Source organism: Plectropomus leopardus, chromosome 7 (assembly GCF_026936395.1).
Source record: "Plectropomus leopardus strain MGB_pleo_1.0 chromosome 7, ASM2693639v1, whole genome shotgun sequence".
NCBI classification, from domain to species: Eukaryota; Metazoa; Chordata; class Actinopteri; order Perciformes; family Serranidae; genus Plectropomus; species Plectropomus leopardus.
In genome coordinates, this window is record NC_142182.1 from 15,176,709 (window position 1) to 15,197,086 (window position 20,378).

General features: G+C 40.3%; 1 protein-coding gene across 2 annotated transcripts in view; it reads right to left on the reverse strand.

Moving 5' to 3' along the window:
* Positions 1-2,916: 2,916 nt before the first annotated feature.
* The window catches only part of osbpl5 (oxysterol binding protein-like 5), a 53,959-nt gene continuing 36,497 nt past the window's right edge, over positions 2,917-20,378 (reverse strand). For both annotated transcript variants that reach the window (XM_042495536.2, XM_042495535.2), the window contains 16 exons: positions 20,173-20,257; positions 19,892-20,054; positions 13,957-14,170; positions 13,611-13,795; positions 13,381-13,462; positions 12,624-12,722; positions 12,323-12,419; positions 11,980-12,078; positions 9,050-9,147; positions 8,809-8,898; positions 8,332-8,468; positions 7,350-7,529; positions 7,030-7,159; positions 6,607-6,721; positions 5,829-5,931; positions 2,917-4,758 (listed from right to left, as the gene is read on the reverse strand). In XM_042495536.2, coding sequence (XP_042351470.1) covers positions 4,623-4,758; positions 5,829-5,931; positions 6,607-6,721; positions 7,030-7,159; positions 7,350-7,529; positions 8,332-8,468; positions 8,809-8,898; positions 9,050-9,147; positions 11,980-12,078; positions 12,323-12,419; positions 12,624-12,722; positions 13,381-13,462; positions 13,611-13,795; positions 13,957-14,170; positions 19,892-20,054; positions 20,173-20,257 — 2,013 coding nt within the window. In that variant the 3' untranslated portion in view covers positions 2,917-4,622. The remainder of the gene's footprint in view (positions 4,759-5,828; positions 5,932-6,606; positions 6,722-7,029; positions 7,160-7,349; positions 7,530-8,331; positions 8,469-8,808; positions 8,899-9,049; positions 9,148-11,979; positions 12,079-12,322; positions 12,420-12,623; positions 12,723-13,380; positions 13,463-13,610; positions 13,796-13,956; positions 14,171-19,891; positions 20,055-20,172; positions 20,258-20,378) is intronic.

Sequence of the window (20,378 nt, forward strand, 5' to 3'; positions counted from 1 at the left end):
AGTGTGCACCCACTCAGACATCCAGCTAACTCTGGAGACTAGAAACAAACCACAGGGGGAGGAGATTACCCCTTGATCTTTAGCCTGCTACCAATCTGCCCACTCTGCCGCCTCAATAGAAAACAAAACATGTGACTAGCTTCTTCAGATTTGAACAAGAGTTGATGGAAATGTGGATTTGGTGTGTTAGATCCAAGGCGAAGAGCAAGGAGAATTAAGGAGAAACTCTTTGGGTTCAATCCCCATTTTAGCAAATATCTGCTAAGTGAAGGCATAATGAACACTTTGAAACCTGGACCAACATCAGTTTTTTTTGTACACCATTCAGATGACTTCCACAAGTATTTACACCTTTGAAATGCGAGCGACTTGGTTTGGTTATTTTCAAAACACGGAAAAACATGCAGTCTGTAACTAGGCATGAAATGTCATGCCAATTGAAAAAAAATATGTAAAAGGTGTCAAGATAACCTGAAAATTTGCTAAAAAAAAAAAAAACGAGAGATAGAGAGAATCATTAACTAGCAAAAGATATCAAGAAAACTATATAATGGTTAGGATTACATATTTAAAATTAGGTTACAGAAACAGAGACACACACATTTTAGCAATTTTTCAGGTAATTTCCTCTTTTAGTTCTGTTACTTTTCTTTCCTTTTTTTGCTTATTTTATGTAATATTCTTGCAACTTTTTAATAATTTAATCAAATCAATTAAATCAAATAATATTAATTAATAAAATATTTAATATATTTTTGGGTGTTTTCTTGTTAAATTGCTCATTGCCTTCCTACCATGTTTTTGAAAGAAATCAAGTCAATTTTCTGAGGTTCAAAAGGTCTAAAGCCATTAATTAACCCACTAATTTGCTGTGACAGAGATTTTGAGGCATTGCCGCAGGCTGTATTAATGTCTACAGTATCATTATAACCCATGCAGAGTTGGCAGTTAACAACTTAAAGTTTAAGTGACAAACGAGTTCAATGGCTCCAGGTAGCTAGAATGAGCACTAAAACCACAAACACATAGCGACATGTGCAGATTAATCTCTGTTTGGACAGATTTGACACTTTGATATGCTGGGTATTCATGTTATTACACTTCAAAGGCTTTCTCTGTAAAGTGGCTGAACAAGACTGCGTAGTGCCATTGTTCAGTTCATCTCACCCAGAAGCAAGAGTGAAGTGACAGGTTGTCAAACGTAACACAGCAAATTGAAATTCTGATTGAACTTAACACGCAACAATAAAATATTTCATCCACAATAAATCTGTCACAGCCTCTGACTTTAAAGGGGCTCACCGACGGCGTATGAGTAACGAAAAGTAGACACTGAATAGTTATAATTTACCCGAATATCACTCTCTCTACAGGCCTCTGCTTTTTGGGGAGGCTGTCAAACACAATCTGGTCCCCTCACCGGGGCTTAAATCTGTGTGTGTGGCAATGATGTTGATCCATGTGGCGTCTACAGAGAGATTTTCACCTGCTCATCTCAGCCTCATGTAGTTTACACAAAAATGGTACCACCAAAGTTGTCACCACGTTTTGTGTCTGAGCTGCTGTCAGGATCTTCGTTATATTTAGGGAGGGATTGTCACCTGTAGTTACCTTCTATTTTTGTCTAGTCTAACATTCCCTGTCATTTGTAGAAGTACTCAAATGGTTTACTTCAGTAAGAGACAATGTCACAGTGTAGAAATACCAGTAAATACAAGTAAAAAAAGTCTGGCATTCAAAATGCCATTGTATAAAAAGTACATACATTTTAGCAATAAATCGTACTAAAAGTATCAAAAGATATAAAGGTTGACCATCTGTGCTTTCATAAAATATTTACACAATGAGACTTAGACAAATATCTTTAGTAATGATGATGTAGTGACTAAGTGGGTAAAGACAAATAACAAGACAGCTATACCAGTCTGATAAATTCAGAAAAGGAAATCATTTTGCCATAATGCAGCCTTTGAAAAGATGACACTTTTGATATTACAATATACAATATCTAGGATGATATCTAGGCTTACACCCTGATATAGATATATATCCAAGCCTTTGGAAGTACCACAGAAGATATTTTGAGCATTTTTCAGTGTTTACGCATCTGTGTGGAGAAATGTTGTCACAATGACATCACAAACGTGTAAGATGCAGTCATGAAACTTCACAGGTGTGCGGTAGAGATCACAATGAAGGTCAGGTTAAAGTAGAGTAGAAAGTAAAGAAGGGGCTATTGGCATCCCTACTTTATACCCCCGGTCCACAAACGTTTTAAGTCACGGCGGGTGTGATTTATTGTACAGTCTATCTTGTCATCCCATTTCAAGATGATCTCTGGAGGTATTATATTATTGGATTATAATTATTTATATTTATGTAAGTGGCAATTTTATGTTGTCATTGCTCAAAGTGGAGCTATTTTAACTACCTTATATACTTTAAGCGGTTAAATCTGTAACAATGAAACATGTTTTAGAACTCATATGTTTTGAATGTAAAGTCTTTATTTGGAAAATAACGACTGCCCTTAAATACATGTAGTGGAGTGAAAAATACAATGTCTATCTCTAAAATAAAGTAAAGCAGAAAGTAGCATTAAATGAAAATACTTAGGATAGTACTTAAGTACAGTACTTGTGTAAATGCACTTAGTTACTTCCCACAACTGTTTGTACAAGACACATGAGAGATTTTGAAGTTTGATTGCTGCAGTCTAGTTATGTAAAGGGAAATCACTTCACAAATGTGATCAAGACTTTGATCACTTCCAGTTTACCCACGTCAACATCTCCCTCTGGTGGAGAACATTTGACAAAAGATTGAACTATTACCTTCTGTAAAGTGTTTGTCATTGTTTTGATTATCAGTGGAGACATTTCTCTATAATAAGGTAAAAATGAGAACCAAGGGCAGTTACAGGGTTAAAATGTTTTACTGTAGTGCTACAGTACGCAACAGGTATGAATGAAAACATCGGGCGACATCATGTTCTCTGTAGTTTCGTTCAAAAATGACAAAAATATCTGGCATGTAGAGTTCCCACAACATGGCAGTAGAGTAAAAAACAGGAAAAGAGTGAAAAGAAACAAAGTAAAGGTGTAAATAAAAGCATTCAAAGAGTCGACTTCCCTCTTGTGCTCTCCGATTCTCTCCCATTGGGCAGATCAGTACTGGCAATGAAGACTGAAATTCAAGGGTTTAAAAACCAGTAAAAACCAAGATCACAGATCTGGCTTTTGTATAGCACGACTGTAAATGGCTTACTCGCACACATGTGCTCCCTCACACGCGCACACACACACACACACAGACACACACACACACATACACAGACACACACACACACATACACAAATATGATGAACCCACATAACCCTGGGAGAGCGATTGTCGCCCCTGGTCTCCGTCCTCCAAGCTGAATTAGATTAGGAAAGTCAAGGTCAATCACCCAATAAATACATTCTGAAATCTCTTTTTGAAACACAGACCGTCAGACAAATATATACAAATTGATTAAAAGAAAAAAATAACTCATTACTAAGTGTTTACATCTTAAAACAGTCACTTGAACGTGGTGTGGACCAAAATGCACACACAAACCCCTTCTATTAGACCAAAGAATTCAATTTCTCTTCTTGTATTTCCACTCTTTCCCTCTGTTCCTTCCTCCACACACGCTGCTTCTCTATGTAACTGATTGTACACACTAGTGTCGAGGTCTAGACCAACAGCAGTGCTATGCTATTATCCCTTCTGTTACAGCACTACAGGCACACAAATACAAAGACACTCTGTTTGGCTCTCTGCCCTGCCTCATTCCCATTATCCCTCCTTCTTATGTGTCACTACAAACACACACTGTGCCCCCTGTAAACAAGTACTCTTTGTCCTCTCAGATTATAAATACTGTTTTGGTAAAATCATCATCATTAAAAGACGAGACAGAGTGTATTGGAGCGTACATCGATACAAAACACGCAGAATTGCACTGTTGGAAGATATTCCTTCTTCGTTTTGTTTCTTCTTTTTCTTTTTGGCTTCAGCGTTAAGGCCCAAAATTTGGAGTGGAAGGGGAGTAGGAGGAGTCCAAGTGGTGATCTGCCTGCGCCCATAGGGCCTACTGTAGGTAGGATGTAGGTACGGACAAGACACACACAGGCACACAAACAGATATACAGTATTGCAGGGCAATATAAAAAGATACTAAGGAATGGTGAAACATCCTCTCTGTCATTTCATTTAGCAAAATCATTCTTCATCTTCACGTTACATATCATGTTTTTTTTTTTTTTTTATTCAAAATCTTTTTTTTTAGCCGTGCTCATCTCTCGTCCCTCCTTTCCTGTCCAAAGTGCGCGGGTGCCGGTGCTGTTTCAGTCTGGCTACACTAGGGGGTGCTGTTCCTCTCTGCAGATGACTGACAGGCGGTGGCTGTGGCTGTGTTTATTGCTTTAATGTCTGAGTGCCCCTCCCTTTATTAGAGGGCACAAAAGGGACAAAGTTGCCCTCCGAACACTGATCTGAGGTCTCTGCCCTCCTCTGCTGATTTGAGTCTGTGCTTTTTGAAGGAATCTGATGCCAGATCAGTGCTGGGGGGAAACTCCTCCCTGAGAAGTGGCTCAGGTGAAGACGTAGTTGAGCAGGAGCTGGGAGAGGAGCAGGACGCAGAGGATGAGACAGTGACGGCCCGTTAGTGACACGCTGTCATCTGTCGCCCTCTGACGAGTCAGCTGACGACTCAGAGCCGCCAGGTTCCTACAGGGAGAGAAAAGGCTCAAGTGTGAAACAACGCTCAGCAGGAATTAAGTATAAACTTTGTAAAATTATCACAAATATCAAACATCAAAGACAATCCACTTACAACTGAGAGCGGTTCTGTAGTTATTTCTTATACTTTGTACTTATCACTACTTTTGATAACAGATGCACTGTCACCATTTTGCATTGATCTAATAATGAATATCAATGTGTGAGTTTCTGAGGCTACATCCACACTCATACATTTCATTTAAAAACACAGAACTATGGCTACGTTAATGCCTAGTGTACAGACTACTCCGGTGTTTTGGAACCCCTAAAACGGAGACCTTTGAAAACGCTGCTGACCCTGTTTTAGAAAACTCTGGAAATGCATTTTAATCTGGACGGGCGAAAAAGGGACTTTTGGAAGTAATGACGCAAATATCCACGTTTGCTTCTTATCTGTTACAACATGTCAAGCCAAAACATAATAGCGAGTTCTACATACCTTTTGGGATTTCATCCTTCCTGTGGGGGTAACGTCACTCCTTTCCCATCGCTGAGGCTTTCTTGGGCGATGGATAATGCTGCCAATACCGCTCTGATATATGCTTTGCAACCAGTTCAAATCTCTTTTCCACCACTTTGACCGCCTCATATTTTGCTACTTTCAGTCAAACTTTCATCCTTTTCGTAGGTCCAAGTAAAGAAAACCAAGCAACCGCATTATAAATAAGCTGCTTTCTGTGTACATCGGCACATGCATGCCTACTGTAAATGAATGGTCATGTGATACGCGTTTTCAAGCACGCATTATGGACGACGATTATTTCTGAAACTGTGGTAAAACGCATGTGTATCGAGATCATTTCTGCTTTAAAAGCCATTTTTAAATGAAAAGGTATTATTGTGGAGATGGCCTAATTCTAAAAGTTGTAAAGGTTTATTTTTATCCCCAACTTAACCATGACTGTTTCAATCTGAGAAACCAGTTTCTTTTAACCAATGACAAACACCATACTCAAGGTCCACGCCATCTCAGTTCCCTCCACAAAGGTGTATGTAAATGTGTGTGTTATTTTCACCTCTGGATGTCCTGCTGTGTCTTCTGTATGGATGTGATGGAGGCCTCTATCAGGGCGATGTCCTTCACCTCTTTATTGCACCGTGCACACTGGTTTGAAAATCCTGGAAACAGGACAGGTGATAACATAAGACTTCTGTTGTGTAATTTAAGCTTTTTTAGATTTGAGTGCTGGGGTGGCAGCAGGCTGAACAAGGAACTCCAAGTCCTCCCTCTTCCTGGCAATGCTTTCCAGCTCCTCCTGAGGGACCCCGAGGTGCTCCCAGGCCAGACAAAAATATATAATCCCTCCTACCAGTTGGAAGTGCCCAGAACAACTGTAACGTGAGGTGCCCTGGCGGCATCCTGATCAGATTCTCGCACCACCTCAGCTGGCCCCATTTGATGTAAAAGAGCAGCGGCTCAACACCGAGCTCCCTCTGGATGTCTGACCCCCTTTAACCTATCTCTAAAGCTGAGCTCGGCCACCCTCCGGAGAAAACTTTTTTCAGCTGCTTGTATCCACAATCTCATTCAGTTTACCAGATGAACAGTTTTACCTTTTGGCTCAGTTCCCTCTTACCCATGACAGTTCGGCGCAGCACCCGCATCACTGCAGATGCCACATCGAACTGCCAAGCCATCTCATGCTCCATTTTACCTTTATAAGCAGACAACAAGGGATGGATGGATGGATGGATGGTTCTGATCATGTGCGTGTGTGTGTGTGTGTGTGTGTGTGTGTGTGTGTGTGTGTGTGTGTGTGTGTGTGTGTGTGTGTGTGCGCGTGAGTGCCTAACCTTCATTGTCCGATGACTCGTGTGTGGGTTCTGGTGTGGTGCTGCTGCTCTCTGTGTTTTGGCTGCAGCTGGACGGCTGGCTGCTGGCCTTCCTTCGTTTCCCATTCACCTCAGCCTGGGAAGAGGCAGAAGAATCTTAAGTGTGAGTTACTAAAATTTCACTGCAGACAAATTGACAGTGATCTGCTGGCTGATGCAATGAAAATGGGGTTTTGCTGTCTGGGCATCACTGCAGCAAAAAACAAGTGAGATGGAAAGAGCCTAATCATGCTTGTTAGTGATTATGGGGCACCCAAATACCAGGGGCAGTCTGGCTTGACAGGAAGCAGAGGACCTTTCCTTCTGATGAAATGTCAGTGACATAACCATCAATAATAGATGAGCAAAGCTCTAGTTTGGAGGTGTGAGATTAGTCTGGTTTACCTTCTGCTGGCTGGCCCAGCTGTGGCTGTAGGAGAGTCCGTTGTGTGGCCTCTGGCTTTTCTCGTGCGTCTGAACCACTCCGTCCTTCTCAAACTGAACCAGACAGCATTCGGGGTCCCATGGCCTTGTGCTACCATACAAGACAGTATAATAAGCCGTGGATGCAGTTTGATTTATATCCCTACATGTTGTTATTTCCATGTTTTTCCTCTACCTACTCTACAACTCAATCCTTGTTGTACTGACCTAAAATCGGAACTAAAAAGACAGAAACGTGTGCATCTCTGTGTTTTATTTGCATGGTGTGTATCTGTTCATACTCCATGTGCCTGTAGGTCCACTCGGAGGTGACTGGGTCCTGGTGGAAAAGTCTCGAGACCCAGGGTTTGTCTCCTCTCTCCCTAGCCTCTGCCCGCTGAGCCTCCTCCAGCACAAACTTCTCCTGCGTGGCCCGCAGCTGGTCCCGATCCATGATGGCTCTGGTCACATGCTGCCACAGTCTGTCGAAAGCAGATTAAAAAAGACATGAACCCATGGCATGCAATTTGCACAGTGTGACTGAAGTCAGCAGTAGTTTTGCAATTGTTTGCTTGTGATGTGGATATGTGGATAGAGGTCTTTCTCGCAGCGGACATTTTTACCCTGTCAAGCACAGATGTGGCTGATAACATCACAGATGGCAGCATTTCATTTGGGTGTGCCAGCTCCACAGCAGGAACTTCCTATGTCTGAAATCCTAGCTTATCTCAGTAAAGGATGACATTTGGGATTTTTGGTGTTACAAAAAGATGTTTCCGAATTTAGCTTTTACAGAGACTTAAGATTTTACCAAGTTAGGACGACAGAAACCCTGTCCTCATTTAAAAATAACTACCAGAGAAAGCAGCAATGCTGTTGCTATATCTGTATGGCAATGGCAACAAAGATGGAGGACAACATGAACACTGAGATATAAGGATTGAAAAGGCTTCTTAATCTGTATGATGTCACTTTAAATTTCAATGATTAACTCAAATTAATTAATTGGAATCAGTGATTAAGTTACTAACTTCACTAAAAGGGGAGAATTCCTCTCCTCCATCGACATGGTTAGTTCCTCTGACTCCTCGTAGCTAAAACTGAATCCACATCTTTTTTTTTTGTTCGTGCATGATATCAAGCAAGCAAGCCCATAACAAGTGAGAGCTGTGTCCATGCTGACAAGCATACTAGCAAAGATACAGGGACGACAAGACGAGCGCCTCCTGTTTTAATGTTTGTTTCCTTCAGTTAATGACCTTGAGAAGTAAGGACGTGTTTTACCTTTCAGACTCAAATTCTCCCTGCTGGTTTATTTGGACCACTTGTCTCTTGAGGCGCCTGCTGCGAATCTCTGAGGTTGGGTTCCACAATGTCTCCTGCTGGCTCGAGCGCTTCTCGTGAATGAACACCTCACTGTCCTGAATACAGCAACGGCAACAAAATGTTAAGTCCCATCCTAACTCTTACTGGAAAATATTAATAGTTTTGTTAAGAATTTCCAAAACACGAAACGTTCATCACCAGACTTTATCCGACCCATCAGCCCACTGTGAGAGCCCTCTAAACAGCTCTTCTCTGTCTGTCTGCTGCTCCCAAATCCTCTAATTACTAAATCTGCCTCTAATTACGACCGAGAATCATTGAATACTGAGTGGCAGCGAGTAAGTGACAGAAGAGGATGCTGAAAGATGAACTTAAAGAGGGAGATTGAGATGGCAGGCAGGGATAGAGGGATACAAACTGGGTAAAAGCTCTCACCCAGTGCCCATCAATGGTGGCCTGTAGGTCCTCTCCCACATAGATCTTCCCGCTGATCTGATTCACAGAGCAGGAGCCTCCAAGGAAAGGCTGCAGGGCAAAGAATAACACCTTTAATAAAACTGCTGTTATCTTACATTTACAGTATCGACTGCTGACTATATAAGAAAGGTAACAAAAAAAAAAAACAGTTTCAGTACTTGAACAAATATTACTGATTTTAACTTGTTCAAAAATAGACCTTGAGTTTGAACTCCAGCTCTGTGAAACACTTTGTTTTCTCGCACTCGATGGTAACCTTCCCACCCAGCTCTAGTGTCATAGTGCCGTACAGGATACCTACAGGAGGCAAAGACACAGTATTAAAACATCAGATAAACTGCACAACAACCAACAGAGTGTAGATGAGGAGGAAGTCTGCAGATAAATCATACCATTCTCCTGTTAATACACGGCTAGAAAAATAATTTATGATCTAAGTACTCCCAGTGCTCGCAGTCCTTGACTGGACTGTGAGACAAGATAAAGATGGTAATTTACAACATACTCCGGTGCATTTAAAATACGCAGAAACACGACCCGACTTCCACCCATCATCCGTCTCTAATTTTGGTCGTCTGCCATGCGAGAGTTCATGTTCACAGCAGAGCTGGGTGCTATTTGATTTCCAGTAGCTCAGACACATTGGCTAAGACAGATGGCTACAAAAGTTATAGCCCACGCTTTTTATGTTTCATCGTACCCATGGAGGATGAGTTTGTGTGTCAGCCTCCTGTACTGTATTTAAGTTTGGTGTTTTAAATTGACAATGAGGAGCTTAGAAACACACAGCCCGGGTCAGATGGTTGAGGCAGAAACTGCAAGCTTAAATCATCCAGGAAGAAAGCGAGGAGGACCAAGCATGTTTTATATTTTGTTGTAAAAATATGTTTCACAGTGTGAGCTGCAAGTTTGTAGAGCAGAAGAAGCTTCAGTGCTCCATCTGTGTCTACGGTAGAGACACTTGAGTTTTCAAAAATATTGATTTAATAATACATATCGATTATGAATATTTTAAATGGATTTAATACTCGTTTTCTGCAGTATCGATACGTCGGTACCAGCTGCGCTTTCTCACTTGCTCTTATTCTGCTGTTCTCCGCTACTAACCAAGAAAAGAAAAACTGTCATTTTCATGTCATGGCCTTGTTAAACTTATCTTTTAATGAAACCTTTTTAAAAAAATATAATTTTTAATTTTTAATTTTTAATTTTTTTTAAACCACCTTTTTCCCCACAAAACCCAGTGGATGTTTTCAGTGTGGTCATGTAACCATTGCACCAATGTTTTAAAATGTTACAGCTTCCGTGACACCTATGGTGATAGAAATTATGAAATGCGTCACTTTATCAATTCCAATTTGTCATTTACAAATTGGAATGTCCTCAGTGTAATGTGTTTTATATTGGAAAAACTATGCGTTGACTACAGGATAGACTCTCAGAGCACAAATATGCCATGAGAACAAAAAATGATGACTATCCTATGGCGAGACATTTCAAGGAAAAACAACAATAACCCATCCATCTTAAAAGCTGTAGGTATTGATCATATCCCGGAAACAAAATGCAGAGGAAATAGGATCAGAAAACTCAATCAACGATAAAGCTTTTGGATCTTTAATTTAAGAGCTACTCAATATCCTGGCCTTAATGAGGATCTTAATTTGACCCATTTCTTGTGAAGTAATACATACTGCTTTGGGGATATGTGTATAGTTTGTATTTTTTGTATATAGGATATTTTTGTATTGATAGAAACACATAGGTTATGATAAAATGGTTATTCTCTCTTTTTTTTTTTTTTTTTACCTTTTTTATTTCTCTACACCATCTCTAGAGGTTGCCCTCTGCCGAGCTTTTGTTTTTATTTCCTGAAAGACTGCTCCCTGTTGATCTTTTCTGAGAGGGAGGAGACGTGTGATACTATTTCAGACTGGTGGACTTTAATTTCTGAATGCTTTAACCTGCTAGATGAATTTACATTTGAATATAAATTTGTGTCGTCACGGTTTTGTGTAACTTCCTGAAGGAGGCTGGACGTCAAAATGCAAAAAATCTTGTTCTACTTTTAGAACCTGCCAATGTAATAAAGACATTTCAACTTTCTGCTTTAAGACGAGTGCCTTCCTGGTTTTGTTTTTTTAAATAACTTTTTGCCCACTGTATCTAAAATTTTATTGAATATCGATACATTTCAAAGTATTGTATCGAAGTTAGAAATTCCAGTATCATGACAACACATGTAGACACACAAGGTGCATTCAGACACAGTGCTGAGTGGAGTTAAGCTTGTAAAACAGAAGAAAACAGACACTTTAAGCACAAAATATGCGTCTCGTGGTGAGTTAAAGAACGAGTTAAACAAGAGAAGTTACGCAGCCTGTGTAGACAAATGGACTGATCAACATAGAATCGCATCAGTTCTGTCAGACATATTTGAGATGGACAACCAAAAAACGTGGCTCAAACGCCTCCTGTGTAAACATGCTGGAGGAATAGCTACTGCAGTTTTGTTGCTTAAGGGGATCCTAATAAACTGAACTAAATCAAACACACCATGAGCTCTGCAAACTGAATACTTTTTCCTTGTAATTTATGTTCGGTTTTTGAATAAAAACTTTGTTTGCTACATGAAATGGTAAGAACAGGAGTATTCTTTAGACAGTTCAGACTTATTTCCTGTGCTAAAGGTCTTTTTAGATGCTAAGCACCTCATAGATAACAGTCACTCACAATATCCTATCTGCACTCAAGAAACTCGATGATCTAGACAAACTGCATGTGTTTGTCCTTGTCTTAATTTGCTTTCAACTGTATCTGAATTATCTGCAGCACAGTACTTAATTATTCCAACCATGTAATTAGCTAGCAAAGGGATCTATTAGTATTTAAGCAGACAGTGACGGTGACTGTTAGTTTTGAGTTAACAAAACTGAATGGTAATTAAAGACGACAACATAAAAATGGACCCTTTGTCCTGCTCAGTGTCAAAACAATGTGTGGCAATAAAAACCTTTTAAAAAAAGATGACGCAGTATTAGTGAGGAACCTACTGCCAATGTTAAAAAAGCAACAAGTACATGGACAGAGTAATTAGATGGTCATTAACATATTCTTTTGGTGTGTTACCTTTGCAGTGAGCATATGGCATGGTGATGATATACTCCTCATCCCTGCCCAAGAACAGCAGCCTGGCTTTACCATCCAGAATCGCCGACAGAGAATTACCTACAGGAGCAGAGGAACTTCATTAAGAAATACAAGAATCAATTTTCCTTGTAGAGCCCCCCTAAAAAGCTTACACTGACAGCCTGATTGGTCGTGCTTCGAAGCAGAAACAGCAATTTATCTCAAGATGCGGGGACAAAGGGATCAAAACCGTGACCAGTCTGTTTTGTCCTTGCATGTCTTTGAATGTGTGTATGTGTATTGGTCACAATAGAAAAACAAATTATTGTAGTATGCTGTGTACCGTAGAATTTGGACTTGGCCAGGATGCTCCCGCTGATAGAAAAACCATCCTTCCTGTTACAGACATAAAAGGCAGAGATGGGCGGATGGTGGGACACCTGGCAAAGGAAAGAGAGAGAGAGACATTTGAGCAGCAGTGTGAGAAAAAGAGGTGTCAGATACCCTCCGACACACATTAATTCTACACTGCATTTCACAAGTGTGTGTGTGTGCTCTGTGAGCTCACAGAATAGTGCTAAATATTTCACACATGGGAGGGCTTGTGTCCTATACATCCCCTCCAGCTATGAATCTAGTTTTACCTGTTCAGCTATATAGAAAGTGCAGCTGTCGGTTTGAGGGTGAAGCCAGCAGCAGCGAAACGTTTCCCCCAGGATTGGGTTGTAAGGCTTTTTCAGACCCTGTGAACACACACATTCACATCAGTGTCAATGTAAGCATCTTCTGGCAAAAGGAAACTTAACCAATACCTGCTGATGAGCACAGATGACATTGCAGATAATCACTGGATGAAACCGGTTTCACCCATATTTAAAAAGTGAAGTCACAGATAATAAGCATCACCACAGAACACATTACCACTTGTCTGGACTCAATAATTCAGCAGGAAATAATATACGGCAGCGCAGGCAGAAAGCCCTGTAGATGTCCTAATAATGATAGGTAATCAAGTCTCTACCCATTCATCTCCAGTGAGCCTCCTCGAGGTAGTCAGCCCAAAAAGTGTTGAGCAAGCCCAGTGTAATCTACAGGCGTCAGCTGCTGGCTCATGTTGGGTGTTCTACTGCCACTGAGGAAATAGATTCCTAACAAGTAGAAATGAGTGGGAAGTGTCTCCTGACGTTTTTACCGCAGAAATAGACTCAGGGCAGAGTCGTTTGTCGAGCGGCCAAGAAATACAGTGTCACAGAATGTCATGTTAGAAGATGGTAAGAGAAAGACAAAAAGAAAAGACTTCTGGTGCTCCAAGTTACATAATAATATAATAATCAGGGGTGTCCTATATTTAGGCCATCATAATATCAACCAGACATGGACATATTAGTGAACAAATCTGACCTTGGGTTTTTTGTAGAAGCCAGACAAGTACCATCTCAACACCTGCTTGATCCGACCATATGCACTCTCCTCCAGTGTGGCTCTGTGGCAGAAAAGATGATGAAGGAAAAAGACAATCATGACAAAAAAGGCGATAGACAAGAACTACAGCCATGATCTGACTTGGAAGGAAAAATGATAAAATGTGCATACACACACACACACACAGAGTATGACTTTATGTTACTGACTGCGAAAGTAGATCAGCATGGTAGTAATAGTCAGACAGCTTGTCCAGGAAAGAGCGCGGCTCCAGGATGAAGGTGGGCAGCACCACCTTGGACAGGTCCATGCCCGGCCGCAGCTGCTTCAGCAGGCCCCAGATCAGACCTTTGTTCTCCTCTGACACAGTCTCCACCTGGGATGCCTCCCCAGCCTGAAAGTACAGCGCATACATACATGGGTGCATGTGATTGAGGATACCTTAAAAAAAAAATGCTTGAGATACATTTATTAATGGAAAATGGTAAAAATGGTACCTACTTACACAAAATAAGGTAGAGTTCCCTACTATAAATACTGTAACCGTAAACTCACCTCAGCCATTTCCTCCGTGCTCTGCTCCACATAGGCTGTGGCCTGTGGCCCAGGGGACAGCTCATCTGATTGGTCCATGTCGCTCTCCTCTGTCAGCCTTCCACCGTTCTCATTGGCCGTAGTGTCCCAGTCATCATGAGCCTCACGCTCTGATTTGTCTGAAAAGCCGTCATGCTCCATGTGGTGATTGCCCAGCAGCACAGGGTCGTTTAACCTGATAGGAACAAAGGAAAGGTGCAACAAGGGTTGAATTATATTGAGCAGCTCTGGTGTTCAACTGTTTTATTAATCCTACATGTCCAGCTCAGACTCTTCTGGAAATGATGCCATACACAAAAGAAGAAGAATGAGCACAGGATTGAATGAGGTATTTCACTTGTAAAACATTTGCTTGCTGATCTTTAACAGGTTGTATCTTAATCCATTTAAATTGGTATCATAAGTGGCTCTCATAATGTCGGCAAGCTATTACAAGGGATAATTCAAGTGAACATGGGAGTCTGAGGAAGTTTTAATCACTGTGATTAGACACTCAAGCTGACAAACATCTTAGTTAATTTTACATCAGTCCTACCAAAGCTTTGATGACTGCCTCGCCAGAAAGGCAATCTATAAACAGCTCAAACATGGCAAAGACTTCAGAAAACAACAGATATCACCTGCCATAAACTTTCAAGGCTCCAAATGGCTTTTTAAATGTGTACCGAATCTGTGATCGAATATCTCCTTCTCACAGCTATGATGAGTAAGCCCACCACATTAGAGACTATCCACTATAAATACCTGGCTGGCCTGCAGGGCCTGGATGTATTTATTTAATCTGACCTGTCTGGTTGCCAGGACAACCCCCTCACCTCATCGTTATTCACCTCCCATTCACCTGATCTGGATGTGACTGGCAAAAAATCATGGTGCAACACAAACAGAATATGTTTGAATATGCATGTACTTCACATATAAACATAAGCTGTAAATGTTCCTAAAGCTCGAGGCAAGTTAGATTTAACTTTTTTTTTAAAAGACTTTTTAATGCTTATTACAGGGGATAAGGGACAAACTGTCCAAATGTTTACTGTAATATAAAAGATGATTTTGTTTTTCTTTTGGCCCAAAAAGAGGGTAGCACAGAACTGGTAAACACCTAGTGTTTTTATGAGTGATGTTGGTTCCATTATCCTGATCTACATGAAGTTAATGTAAGAGGCAATCTGTAAATTATTTTTATTTTATAAGTAGATATTACAAATTATTAATTATGGTACGTTTCAGAAAATCCTACCTCCCATTTCTTAGCATGTTTTAAGCCTTCTGAAATACTGAATTAAGACATTTTAATGTCTATTAAGGGCCTTTTTATGCTCAATCTTAGAGATGTATGTGGAAACCGTTGGAGCCCTCCATCTGTGCTCTAAGTTCATTTCATCCATATTTGTACGTTTCCTCAAAGCTAATGGATACGGACAAAACGAAGCAGTACCACTGGAAATTTCGTAGGCAGCAATTGCAGTTCAAGCAACATACAACTGTATCAGATGAGGAAGACTTTTAAGATAAAAGTAGAACAGAACAAATTGATAATATAGTTAAAAGGATTCTCCATCCCCGTGTAGGCCTTCACAGACCACCATCATCTAAAATCCTGCTTCCATTAAAAGGTAAATTATAATGACCTCCTCCAAAGTCAACTCATTTGTTGTTCTGTGAAATTTTTGATCCCTTAGTGCCATCAATTGGTCGAACCTATGCTATCATCAAGGACACATGGACGAATGAGAGCAGTGACTGCTACAATATTTGAAACAGATGTATCTGTTTAGTACGTAAAGATATAAAGGTATAAATGTGCCCTAAGGCCTTATTTTTAGATTAATAAGGTCAATGCCTGTTAAGACTTTTTAGGGATCCACGGGAACTCTCATGTATGAACACACATGCATGCTATCATAGATATATGTGCATGTGCACAAACTTAAGAGATAACCACTTCAAACTGCATGCTAAACGGATTTATTATGTGGAAATTTTCCAGTTTTGGACAAATGAAATGTAGACATCAGACCCGTTAGCACTCTAATAACCAGAACAAAGTTGAAATACAGAAGGGAAACAGTGAAGAAAGTCATGCATCAGCCTCAAAATAGCCAAAGAAAGGAGAAGTGAGAGAAGGAGAGAGAGGAAGAGGGGAAGAGGGAGGGGCAGAGTGAAATCGATAGTTAATAGGGAACATCATGCTTCCAATCCTACAGCCATTTTACAAGTCAGACAGTGGACAGTCTGTACTCTGCAGGGTGCATACATCCAATAACACATTCAGAGACGCACAAGCAGACAGACACAGACCGTTTGAAGTCAGATATTTCACAAATCTTCTGCACTTGGGATCCTCACAAATACAGTCGAACATCAGGGCCATGGAAGATAACTGTAGAGTGTCATGAGCTTTCAGAACCACATTCTGTGATGGGATTGTGCTCACAGAAAACAAGGAAACAGCTTATTTGCCTAAACAACAATAGAAGGGAGTTCAATTTTCAAAATGCCTGAGGGCTTGACAGACGAGAACAGCCACATTCCTGCGCACTCTGTGAATCACTAACCGACCAGTAATGTTATTTATTAACCCAAACACACCCTGGAACAGAGGCGACTTTCCTTACCTCAAAGACACACAGCATAGAGACAAACTCTGCCTCAGGAATCACAACACCACTGATGATGTTACCAAACACAGGCGCAGTCTGTCCTTATCTCCTCTCCTCTCCTGCGTAAATGTTTTTAATCTAGTGAGTGAAAAGGTGCAGTTCTGTTTCCTCGACTCCGGCACACCTGCTTCCTGAGTGTGTATATGTGTGTGTGTGTGTGTGTGTGTGTTTCTGTCTGTGTGCCAATGTGTGTGTATGTGTGTGTGCGTGCTGGCAGCGACAGTGTCGCTGCTGTCTCTTTCTGGGTGGTGTATGGTTCTCATTCTACTTCATCTTCCTGCTCCTCTGTCAGTCATGTGATTGTACCAGCTGCTGTGATTGGCTGGGAGAGGAGCAGGAGAGGAGGGAGAGCTGGGATGGATGGCCAGAGGGAGGGTAAAGCAATGGAGGTGGGGAGGAAAGGGGGGTGGGGAGAAAAGGGATGTCTTATGTTGAATGTAAACAGCACACAAACAGAGACACACATCTTAAGAGGAAATGGTGAAATGACCATGATAGATGAGTGCAAACATGCACAAAGAATGAACAAAGGTTGCATTTAAAGATTTGGTGTGACTGATAGTTGTGTGTTTTCTATGTTACATGCTAGTTGTCAGCAGTTTATAGATTGCCAAAGTGGACCATGCACACACAAACATCCCAATTATTGGCTTTCTTTGTAATTCTTCTCATCACATTCATTTAGTTCAGAGTTCAGCGCAGCCACAGCTTTCTACTGTTCACCATTTTGCTTTAAGGCAAATTAAATAGTGAGGAACAAGTTTTTGTTATATGTGCATTTACTTTCCCTGTCAGCATTACCATTGGGGCTACTATTTCAGAACTTAGCTAACAAAGCTGTATTTTGCATATTTTTATGGACAAAATAAATGTCAGCACAATATCAAACTGTCAATTTTTATAAGGCTTTAAAAACCTCAGCAGTTTCTTTGACAACATAAATTGCTGTTTTAAAGACTTTCCATTCTCCTCAAAGACTTTTCTATCCTGCTAGAATGATCAATATTCTGTCCAGAGCCCAGTAAAGACCCAGTTTTAACCAGTTTCTTCAGTGCTGCTTCATACACTCAATGAAGCACAGATTACTGGCTCCAATTTTTAAATGTAAGTAAGACTAATAATTACACGAAAGGCACAAACTAGGGCAACATCACACTATGTTCACACTATCCAGCGCAGAGGAGCTCCTGTGTAATTAGATGCCACATTGATTGCTTGATTGAAATCTTTATTTCGAACAGGTTTTTTCCCCCAATACCATAAACGTACAAATCAGCCAAAGAATAGTGCATTCTTTGCTTTAAAGAAAAATGACACACCACAAAACACAGCTAATTTCTCTTAAGGACCTAATTTCTCTCTTTGTATGCATCACACACAAACACATGTACACACAAAAAGTAAATTCACACAGGCAGCTTTGCACACATGTGGCTCAGCTTCACTAAGAAAGCAAGATAAAACCATGGCACGTTAATTTTAGCATAAGCAGACTAAATTTAGGTTCCATTTGCAGGATAATAGATTTTCTGGAGTAAATTTTCTACAGTAGTAATAGTAGTTATATTAGCTGCCTTCTGCAAGATCAGATGGCTTTCAGCAGAGGCCACAAAACTAAATATAAATGTTTAACAATGGTCCAAATCTCATTGCTTGGAGCAACTGAACAAACATTACAGTCGAAGCATGAAAATGATTAAATACTGCAGGATCACCTATTTTTCCTTCATGCTGTCCCTGTCTTTGTGTTGATGTCAGCATAGCATAAAGTTCTGTTTGAACTCTCTAACTGACCCCCTTAATTATGTATACTTGCATCTGATAAGCAGTAAGTGGAGTTTTGTTTTTCAAATTCATCCTTCAACTTGTAATTTCCAAAGATGAGAGCATGATTTGAACAATTAAAACATGTGATTGTTAATTAAAACTCGACCAGCAGCAAACAAAAAGTAGTTTCATGAGACCAGCTCTAAAGATACATATGTTAATACCTAATGTGTGTGTGTATGTGTGTGTGTGTACAATCTTCATTTTCTCATATAAAGCTTTATTTTGGAACTTTATTTAGTATTTTAAATGGTTACAGTCAGATTATACACAGTCACAATTGTGAAGCCCTGTTTTTTTTCCAGGATGCTATTTTCCGATTTCAGGTCAAAAGCAGCATTCAAGGTATACAGTTCACAACGTTACATTTGATATTAGGGGTGTGAATTTCAAGTTTATGATATTATATAAATTCTTTGGACAAAAATACTACAGGTTTTTGCTGATATCACAAAGTTTGCCAAAATACGATTTCAATTCAGTTTGATTCAGGGGGGCTGCGATTAATGTGGGACGATATCAGTAAATATTGTCATTGTCACTAGCACTGATTGGTGTTTAGGCAGGAGTTGTGCTTGGATGGTAATAGTGAAAAAGACCTGCCCCTGGTGTTTCAAAATAAAGGCATATCTTAAAGACCATGATATGTATCCATAATTTCACTTTACATCATTGATACTGGATCTTTGATCACTGAATTGATATATTAATCCAGATCTATGTTGTTACAACCAAATTTAATATCTCCATATGGTCTGTGAGTGTTCAGCAGTTCCTTGTTTGAGCAGCTAATTTATAAAATTGTTTTTTGTTTGTTTTGTTTAATTATTTGTGTTTCTTCCCCCTTTCCAAATATTATGTTTTGTATATGCAATGACTAGAGGATGGATGTAAAAATAATTACATGTGGGATGGGCCAAAGGCACAACACCGAAATAAAAAATAAATAAATCACTACTATATGCATATGTTACACTGCATGATCTCAAACCATACTTGTATATGATAAATTGTTTAACAAAAAAATCCAAACTTCACTAGAATGGTACACTTTACATAACTATCACAGCTAACCTCATCTATGAAATTGGAGTATTTTGCATTTAACAAAGAATATTTCTGGGAGTACATTTTTCATCAGCTGTTATTCTGAGCTGATGACCAGAAACCACGAGAAAATATTTTAGACCTACCATCTGGGAGTTTCTGACTGCATAAATAAGACAGCATGAATGTGTTTGGTAGAAATGCCAACAGTCTTGTGTGTGAATTGGCAAGCGCAACAACTTGGGCGTCATTACAGGAAACACAAATCATCCAGTAACATCAACTAATAAATGTAAGATGGAGATAAATTAAATCTGAGATGCTTTTGGTGCATGCAGCTGTACTTGTGTGGTACTTACTGTTGCAGCTCTGCATCAGTGAGTGGCGTAGACTGCAGCAGGTGGAGTATATGGGAGGACTCTGAAGACGTGCTGATATCTCCCTCCTTCCCACCTTTGGCTGTCAGCTTGTACAGACTGGAGCAGCTCAGAGCCAGCTCCAAGGCATCCATCCAGCACCGCCCTGAAGAGAAGGAGAGAGATTAGAAGGAGCGCCTTTAATGAATTCTGCTCATAAAAATAATTCATTGAAAAAGCTAGAATGTACACGTCCAACCAAAACTACCACACACGAGCCTCACCATCAGACTCCGACGCTGCTCTGAAGATCAGGTAGTTGCTGGGTAGAGGCTGCGTGATGGAGCCAACGTTCTCTCCCTTGGGACCCTGAGCATATGGATGAAATGAGTGGTGAGTCACCCTTCATGCCATTTTAGTCATGTTGTTCCAACAGAAGCAAATGGCTCTCTCCGGGGCTATAAGCATAATGGAGTACTGAACACGATAA